Here is a 10,018-nt window from a genome sequence, read left to right as displayed (position 1 = left end):
TTTTCAAAAAAACATATATCGAAATAAGCGGATTTTATTCCGCTTGACCAAACAGTGAATAAGTGAAATTTGAATTTGGCCTAGGTAGATTGTTTTGAATATAGAATACTATGTGATGGGACAAGTAGCCTGCGAAGTAGAGGTGGTATTTTAATAAGGGGACCCCCACACCCCGGGCCAAAGGGCATCACCAATTTCGAAAGATGAGATGGGGCTATCTTCCTTTTCAATAATGACATCCCTGATTACGTGGCAACCTGGGGTTGCAGGCTTGCCTCCCCAATATGGGCTACGTCCAAAAACAAAAAGCAACAATCTAAGCGGCAACGCCGCGGCCTATTTTGCCGTAACTCCTCGAATTCCACTGACGGCACCACTCACTCACTCCACACTCAACGCGTCAACCTCAGGTATCTTCTACTGCCAATTTTCCGGCGAAATTATAGCGATTTCAACCTGAATTTAGCAGCATGCCGCCGGAAGAAACAGTTTCCAAATCACCTCTGGACAAACCGCTCCACCTACTTACCGATGACGACATTTCTCAGCTTACTCGCGAAGATTGCCGCCGTTACCTTAAAGAAAAAGGTCCCTTTCTCTCTCTCTATTTTTTTCCCCCTCTCTGCTAGGAGCTTCGAGAATCGAATTTTTTTTTAGATTATTTCTTAATATATTCTTGTACAGGAATGAGAAGGCCGTCATGGAATAAATCACAGGCGATTCAGCAGGTGATTTCACTGAAGGCGCTTCTCGAGACGACACCGGATTCCGACACCGGCCCTCGGAGAAAACTTCACATTCCTCGCCCAGACACTAGAGTACAGCAAGTGCGTTTCCATTTCATTTAATTTCATATTGTGAACGTAACAGTGCATGTTTAAGCACGTAATTGTTGATTATATTAAACTAATGTAGGTCCAGAAAGGAACGGATACCGATGCAGAATTTTCGAAATCTGCTGAAGGGATGGTGCCATACGGAAGAAAACATTCGAAAAAACCTGATATTCCCGGTGATATAGCTGCCGGTTCAGTTGCCGTTGCTGCCGGCAATAACTTAGCTCCTTCTAGGTGAATCATCGTATCGTCCACTGGTTTTACGTAATTAATTAAGCCTTTTTATATCCTGAAAGACTGGCTCTTTACTTTTTTGTTACAAATAAATAAGGTGCTTGAATTTGAGACGCTTTGTTCCAAATGAATACTAATAGTTGAACTTTTGTACTCCCTGAAATATTAATTAAGTGGCTGATATGGAATGCTTCGCTTATTTGCCTGTCTGTCCTTGAACTGGTTTGGTAATAGATGTGCAAGAATTGTGCTTGATGATTTGACAAGCAAGTAAATACTCATGCCCGTTAAATTTAATCTCGTTTGAGAGCTTCGGTCTTTCAGGGCTTTGACTGCATTTTGCATGGCATTAAGAGATTTTTTACTTGCTAATGTACATTTTATTTTGGGTACTACGTCTCATTTACAGAGTTGTTCATACTTCGTTGGTTGTGTCCCAAATTCTACTACCACTTGTGAGATCCCAGAGGGTCACTGCATTGTTGCTCCTATAGAGCTTGTTGTGTTGAGGTTAAGAGCAATATGTACAATTGAAAAATGTTGAAGAGCATGGACTGGGTGCTACTAGGGATACTTTAATAAAAGGTTTATTATTAGGAGTTATGCTGTATCAACTACCTCAACCTAAACCCTTAGGCTTCTCGCAGTAGCTTAAAGTATGACTTCAATGGTTCCACAGCTATCATGTAATGTGAGAACTTGGAAGATAATCATGCAGCTCAGAACAACATATTTCTTGTACTGTATACATTTGTTGTTTTCGATTTAAGTCTTCTAGTCATGTTTTCCTAAGTATATATTTTCATTTCCATATATTCTTCTACATTTATTAATTTATCCTTTGGCTTGTTGGAAAGATTCTTCTCTGTTTCCTACAAATCATTAAAATTGCTTTGTTCACATTCACTTCTTATTTTTTTCCTCTGCTTTTATGTAGTTGATTTTTCCTCTGCCCTTGTAGTTTATATTATGCTAAAAACCATTCTATTGAAGATGGCATCCTAAGGCAACTTGTGATTCTACCAGTGCATGCGCCTTTACAGACTGAGATTTCTAGAAATTCCGTTATATTTAGTTCAAAACTTCAAATGCTAATCGCCCTTGTCTTGGTGAGTCCAGAACCACAGATTTGGGAAACACACCAGCAAGTCAATTGACAATCTTCTATTGTGGCAAGGTGAATGTGTACGATGATGTGCCCGCTGAAAAGGTAGTTTAAGCTATGATGCACATCAGAACTGCAGCGAATTAATGTCACGACAATTCACTATTTTAGTTCCTTTTGTGGTCACTGGCGTATTTTCAGGCACAAGCAATCATGCATCTTGCTGCAACTCCACTCTTTGTGCCTTCAGAAACTCCATTGGGTGCTACCTTAGCGGCTCGACATTCCGAATGCCATTTGCAAGCTGCAAGTGTTAAACAGGGTCCAGATTCTGCTATGGTGCTCATGCCAACCATGCAAACAGGTTCTATCTTGTTTCTTGCTGGTTACTGCTGGAGATTGAAGAATATGAATGCACTAGTCCATGTGTTTTGGGATTTTGATGGCATGTGCTTAAATTTTAATCGAAAAACAAACCTAACCTGTAAAGTACTTGATTGTGCTGATAAATTTGATTCTTCCCATGCTCCCCCTCCTCTTCCCAAAGTTCATATATGAATTTACATCTAGATTACGGCTTCCTATGAAAAGTAACTTTTCATTGAATCTCCACGTGGCGTGTCCTTGTGTTACAAAACATATTAATTTGAATATTTTACAGGGAAAATGAGTGAAGTGACTCGCCTGCGTCTGGAGGAAAGCAATACCTTCTATGAAGACAACTCTGGCAAGTTCTTTGGTTTCCTTTTATTCTTTCTGATTCTGCCCCTCACCCTCTTACCCCAAAAAAACCCAAAAAGGGGGGAAAATTCTCATTGTACCTTGCTGAAACTTATTATACTCTTTTGTTTAGTTTAATTGAGCAATGTAATTGGTGTTACTATTTATCCCTGCCATTCTTTGTTGGATAATTTTGTTTCTTAAGTATCAAGCTGAGGTCACTGCATGAAGATATCAACTTTCTCATGAAAGGACTTCATCCTGGACCTACTGGACCATGTCAATGTTAAAGTAACAATCTTTGGCTTTCAGTATCTAGCCACATCTAGTGTAAACACCCCCCCCTTTCCCCAGGGTGGTGTGAGGCCATGGCTTTCTTTCTCCATGTTAACTGGCCTTGCTGACCTCTAGCTTTCATTAAAATTTATCTATTACAGCATCGTACCTGAAAATCAGAGGAAAAGATAAGGCAAAACTTGTCATTTTTTAAATATTACCACTCATTAACTTATTTTAAAAAAAGAAGAAGATAAATTACTACTCTTTATAATTCAAGACTTTCCATCCTGACCAGATTTTACATTTATATGGAAGACATTTTGAAATTCCACAAACAACCAAACTATTGAAGTGGTGCCTGAAAACTAAAGGAGCACCCAAGGGTATGGCTTAGCAGTTAATGAAGTAGGTCAAAACTTTAGAGACTAAGTTCAAATCCCAGCAAAAACAAAAAATGCCAGGTGATTTTCTTCCATCTGCCTTAGTCTAAGTTGGCAGAGTATCCGATACCTGTGTTGGTGTGAGGTAGCAGGTACCCGGTGGAATAGTCAACTTTTGCGCAAGCTGGTCCGAACACCATCATTATAAGAAAAAAGTAAAAGAACTAGAGGAAAAGCCAGCTGTTGCTTGGATATTTTACGACTGAGGTGCTGAAGGTTCTTCCATAAAGCAGGTTTTGCATTTGAATTGAATTGCACAACAAAGTCTGCAGACTAGAAGATACTTATCTACAAACAAAAGGTCTGCGGACTAGAAGATTTAACAATGTCGTTTCTCCTGTGAACCACTGTTTTAATAGAATCAGTTGGTTACTGTTAACAGAATCATGGAGCCCACAGCATAACCTGACCATTTCGATGGCAACATTGTGATATTTTACATAAGGAAAGGATTTCCTAAAGTTAAGAAGGTCGATCTGCAGCTCTTTTATTCTTTTGTCAATGCACTATTGTTGAATGCCCTCTAATTAATGCAAGACTTGAAGTCAAAGCAATCTACTTCTCCATAAATTTCTTTCTTATATCTTTCTCTCTCTCCCATCTCTCCAAAGCCAATTATGCAGAAGCAGTGGAAGGCCACCCAAGCAGGAAAGCATCAGTACAAAGATATCTTGAGAAGCGGAAAGACAGGTACTGCAATAACTAAACTGCTCAAGATCAAAATGGAAATAAGACACGAGAACAGTTGTACTGCTTTCTGTTCCTTTTTCAGTATCTCACATCTCTGTTAGGTGAAGGTTCAAGAGCAAGAGAAAGATAGGAATGTCTTCGTCTGCTAGCTTGGACATCTATGTGAACCATCAAACTGGAAATCATACCCCTAATGAGCTCTCAAGTAGGAGCAACACTTGTTCCCCTCCCACAATTAAACTATCTGCTGCACCTGCTCCAACTGGTATAATGGCTAACAATATCGAAATGAATGCCAGAGCTTCTGCTTTTCTCAATGACAAAGGTGAGTTTTTGTTTTTCAGCATACCATATTTAGTGGTTTTCTAATTTCAAGTTTCAGGGAAATTCTTGTATTTGCCTCTCTAGTTAGTTCATTCAAGTTTTAGGGATCTATCAAGACTTCAAACTTTCCTAGGTCAGGCAACAAGTTAATGTTGGTTTAAACCCTAAAACAGTTCTCGTTTTATTGTGTGATTTGGTTGATAACAGAAACTCTGCATTGCAACCTCTTAATCACGAAATTGGATGAGATTTCTTGGCTTTAAAAAAAAAAAGGAAATTGCATGAGATTCCTCCGAATGAGTGTGCTGTCGACGGAACGTTATTGCCTTTTGAGTGAACCAACATCTCTCGCATGGGAGCTCGGGGACCTTGCGAGAGGCCAAATGCCTGTTAAATTGGTGATTGGTTATAAGTAAAGATATATACCTACTATCCATATAACATAACTGAACAAATAGTTACATAATGGCCCTCGTGAGTATATTTTTCCTTGTTTGTGTAGGAACTGTCATTCTTGTCAAGTAGATTTTTCTTTGCTAGATGTCATTGCATGACAATTATCTGTGTTTTAACTACTAGATTCCTTATTTTCCCTTTTTATTCTTGCGCATTTCACTTCAAGCTCCATTCAACCTCACAATCCAAAATATAAAGAAAAAAGTATAAAAAAAAATTCTTCTTGATGCCATCAATGAAGCTATTTACTTCACACAAAAAAAAGTAGGCCAAATACATAGACAGACACCTAAATTTGACACCAAATTTCACTTAAACACTTCAACTAAGGCTTGTTCCTATTAAACACTCCAACATCCATTAAAGTGTACCTATTAACACAAATTCAATAATTCCAAAACCAATATTAATGCGTGAGCCTCACTCTCTTTTAAAGTGACAGATCAAGTCATCAAACCAATAAAATAATTACATGTCAGCTGAAAAGAAGATAAAATTAATTGTAAAATCTGACCAAAAAATAAGAAAGAGAAAGGGGCAGTCCCTTCCCCACCATCCTCCTTTTTATCTCCGCAGCAATTCGTATGATATCCCTTTAATTATTATTATACTTGTTAGAATTCTAGATTTATATTTTACTTGATAATGTTAACTCCCTTAATTAGATATCTTGAGGATAATGTATTTCTGGCGATTGGGGGTGCATTTTTATGGCTGCTGATGTACAATGAGATGGTATGGTGGTGCAGGTGGCGTAGCAGAAAGACACGATAAAGGAGAAAGTGGGAAAAAAATCAAAATTGGAAGAAATGATCTTTTTTTAATTTTCTATTGATATCTTTTTGGGACTTATTTCAGCTTTTTTTGTTTCCACTCTCTCAAAGGAGGTGTAATATACCCAATATGCCATATAAGCAATGTGTGTTTGATATGTACACTTAAATAGATGTTGGAGTGCCTAATAGGAACATGCTTTAGTTGAGGTGTCTAAGTGGAATTTGGTGCCAAGTTTAGGTGTCTGTCTATGTGTTTGGCCAAAAAAGTATTAAAAAAATATGTTGCCAGCTCTGGAAAGTGGTATTTTGCACTATATGAGATTTTTAAAGTCGTCAAGTCTGTAACGCGTTCGTTTTGCTATTCAGATGCTAAAGAGTGAAAACTGGATGGTGGGGAACAGTAGCTGTCTAATTTGCTTTCATGCACCAGAAAGTCTGGGAGGTAACATCTTTTCCAGCGTCCACATAGTCGAGAGGAAACAGGGTGGGTTGTTCATTGTGAATCTGTGTCCAAAAGCACTTTGCATTTTTGCTGTTGCCATTCCTCAGGCAAACATGAAGAGAAAACTAGTCGGGAATAGTCAGTCCTCTGTGATGCGATGTTTTTGCTTTCAGAATCTTCTGGAAAGCCACTCCCTACGAATCCCACTTTAGTATAGATTTTTAGGCAGGTGCATTTTTCCTTTTGCTGGAATTGGTTCTCAAGGAGCTAACGTGGGAGCCCTGTAATTAGTCTCTGTAATTTTCCACTAACAGTTAATTGGCTGAAGCTGAACCCTGGAAGTACTTGGGTTACCAAGGCAAGTTCTCGTTTTATTTGGACTGATTCTTAGGAAAATTTAAGTGGTTTGGTTAATTCGTCAACAGATGCTACACTAACAAGCCATGATTTCAACGATTCTTGTTGCAGTAAGGCTAAAATATTAGGACAAATGTATTAATGCTGATGAGGAGTACTTTGGTCTATAAGGGACATGTGGTTCACTATGTTAGGAAATTGTTCGGATACCTAGCTCGAGACTGTAATTTTTGAAAGCATGTTAGAAGAACGTTTAATGTTTATGATGTTCACCTGACTGATAAAAGTTTTGAATTTTTTTTTTAAAGATGTTTGGCCAAAATAGAAAATTGCTTTTGAGTAGCATAATTTTTTATGCTTTTGGGGAGAAGCTACAAATTCTAGCTTCTTCCAAGAAACAGAAGTAGAAGCAGAAAATTAATTTATTCACGATAAAATATCCTTACATTAAATTTATATTTTCCAAGCTATTCCTTATTAATTTAATATATATTTTTTCCTCTTTTTACCATACATTTCTTCTATTTTTTATTCTTATCATATTTTTATTCTCTTTCTCCTATTTGTCTTTGGAATATTCTCTCTACTATAAATAGATCTATTCTTTTATATAGTAATTTATAAGAGTAGATTTTTAATTTATATTGAGTTATGTATTTTGATATTTTTAAATCATCATGTAGACAATAAGTAATACTAGATACGCAATATTATCGCTTTGGAATTACTATATTTTATATTGATTAAAAATTTTAGATTATATTTTTATTATAGTAAATATTTAAATTCATTTATCTCTTTCAAATAATACTAATTGCAAAATTAAACTTTTACGGTCCTTCAAAAGTACTTTTTAGAATAATTGGCCAAACCCAATTTGCTTGCAAAAAGCACTACTCAATGAATTGGCCAAAAATAAAAAAAAAATATTTTTTTCAAAAAATACTTTTGAACAAAAATATTTTTAAAAATAAGCAGTTTGGCCAAACGAGCTCTTATCTCATACCAAATGGACAAACCAAATAATCCATAGATTTTGGTGGGCCGAGGAAACAGAGTTACAATCTAATTTTCTCTAAAGGATAAGAAAATGGAGTACTAGTATTTAAAGATATTTTAGACGAAAAGCGTCATTTCCATGCGTCCTTTGTGGGCTCTGATGGCCTACCTCCAATTCTCAAATCTATACACTGAATTACTACCAAATTTTTATTTTTTATTTTCTTTTAAAGTTTCCAATTCCCATGAGGAATTCCTTTCCTTTTATTTTCTAGCGAAAGGTGTCGGAATATGATGTTATTTGTACGTCATATCCGTTTATAATTTTAAAATTAAGAAAATGACTTGTTTAGATCTCTTGTGTGTAAAATACAGACGTGTAAAAGTAAATTTTTCGTGTGTAAAAAAAGAGATAGGATCATAAAATCAAAAATAAATTTGTAAAGAGCCACAAAACTAATTGACTCGGGATTATGGCCTCAGACATATTGATGGCACACTAGTTGTTCCACATGTACCACCATCGAAGTGATGACTTGTTTGAGATCTTGTCATCTTTAAGATGAGATAGTTGAATTTGAGTCGTGAGAATTAAAAAATCAAGTCAATGAATTTTGAATATTGAATAATTAAACCAAAAAAAAAAAAGAATTATTCCTCATGTTAAGGAAACTGACATTAACTCTTTTTTTTCTACACATTTAATAGGGAGTAAGAAAGGTTTAATTATGCTGATACTAGGCAAAATATCACATGACAAACTCGGAATATTACGATTTAAATTGAGATATCTTAACCATTAAATTATTCCATTGAGATTAACAATTAACCTCCGACTAACCCAAATAGTCGTTCTTCATGAGAAAATAATAATTGGTTTACCACAACATATATCTGTAGTAATTCAGATGACTGATTTGCTCTTCATCATTAAAAAATAAAAAAATAAAAAACAAACGAAGATGTCTCTTTTTCTTTTTCCTTTCTTTGAGTAACACAAGTTAAGGTGTTTGTTTCCCCACATCTAAAACAATGGTTCACAAAGGTAAGTAGAATTGTTAAAACAAGACAGATATTTCATTAAAGGATTAGGTCACAAATCACGATCAAAATCAAAATGGTGCGACAATTACATTTAAGTATTGCAGGTGGCAGAAAGTGCCTGTCGTTGGTTGTCTTTGTCAATACTATTATTGCATTGCTGTAGTTCAATGCCAGATCATCTCTTGTGTTAATACTAATATCCCTCGTACCCATAACCAACCCCTTAAACCTATGTTAGCTTGAGATTTTTTTCGATTTGGTTTTTGGGTTAGATTGCACGTCACCTCAAATTTTTTAAGAGTATCTGTTACTTTTCACCAACAGAGTTACTAGATCCATCCAAACTTAGACAGATGAAAATAAATTTGAATCCAAAATATCATGTTTCTCTTTTAAATTCAGTGACTACTAAATAACATTCTATTTGCGTTTGCTTCAGAATCTTTTATAATCTTTGGCATTGTCCGTAAATTCACCCTCAAGTTCAGTTTTGCAATTTTAGCAAATTGGCAAGATCATAGCTTGGATTTTCTATACCAGACCTGGTTTTCTTTTGAACCAAATTCAAATTAAGTCCAACACAAGAAAGAGATGGATTAGAATTAATTTTTGTAGATTATATAATACAATAATTTAATTTTCGTTTCTTCCTAAAGATAAAGGCATAGTATTTCTATGTAGGTGGTGGGTTCATGGTGATTGGGGAATATGTTAATAACTAATAATAATGACACGTATAAGATAACGTTTTTGCCAAACACAAGAATCTCATCATATTCTCACTAGCATAAAATTAGGTATCGGAATAGAGAGAGAAAAAGAGATTTTTTTTAATATTTTTTTTTTATCATTTCTTTGTGGGCTTTTGGACGTAAGAATCATAAAATTCCGAGAAAAAATGAAAAAAAGAAATTCAACTGAAAATAATATTTGAAAATTAGAGTTGTGTTTGAATATGAATATAATTTTCGGTTATTTTTGAATTTTTGGGAGTGATCTGAAATAAAAAATTTAAAAAATAACTTTTTGGAGTTTTTAAAATTTTTGGCCATAATATTTTTTATTTTCAAGTGAAAATTAAAAATATTATGGCCAACCATCGATTTCGAAAAAAATAAAAAAAATTCGAAAAAAGGTAAATTTCTTTTATGACCAAACGGGCCCTTAGTTTTGCTTAAATATCTATAAATTTTATTTGTATTATCTCTCCTTGATATGACAACAAAATCATTTTTAAATCCACCAATGCCAAAATCACACTATCGCTACATTGTGGACCAAATTTCAGCAATCATTATGGTGCAGAACCTCCACTA

The 10,018-nt window shown here is 35.3% G+C and overlaps 1 protein-coding gene across 4 annotated transcripts; it reads left to right on the top strand.

The window, feature by feature from the left end:
- Nucleotides 1–312: 312 nt before the first annotated feature.
- LOC107767577 (protein TIFY 4B) lies at nucleotides 313–6,988 on the top strand. 4 transcript variants are annotated; one of them, XR_012702699.1, is made up of 9 exons: nucleotides 313–588; nucleotides 685–827; nucleotides 916–1,070; nucleotides 2,190–2,280; nucleotides 2,377–2,539; nucleotides 2,837–2,902; nucleotides 4,238–4,304; nucleotides 4,406–4,629; nucleotides 6,227–6,988. XR_012702699.1 is itself a non-coding variant. In XM_016586631.2 (9 exons), exons 1-9 carry the CDS (start codon nucleotides 471–473, stop codon nucleotides 6,238–6,240), a joined length of 1,035 nt encoding a protein of 344 aa, XP_016442117.1. In that variant the 5' UTR covers nucleotides 313–470; the 3' UTR covers nucleotides 6,241–6,988. The 4 variants fall into 4 exon arrangements, 2 of the variants coding, with proteins under 2 accessions (XP_016442117.1, XP_016442107.1); XR_012702698.1 differs by having other exon boundaries at nucleotides 4,226–4,304; XM_016586631.2 differs by having other exon boundaries at nucleotides 4,412–4,629.
- Nucleotides 6,989–10,018: the final 3,030 nt, after the last annotated feature.

Source organism: Nicotiana tabacum, chromosome 19 (assembly GCF_000715075.1).
Source record: "Nicotiana tabacum cultivar K326 chromosome 19, ASM71507v2, whole genome shotgun sequence".
Lineage (NCBI taxonomy): Eukaryota > Viridiplantae > Streptophyta > Magnoliopsida > Solanales > Solanaceae > Nicotiana > Nicotiana tabacum.
The sequence above is the reverse complement of the archived record's forward strand: the minus strand, read 5'-3'. Positions and strand labels throughout refer to the sequence as shown.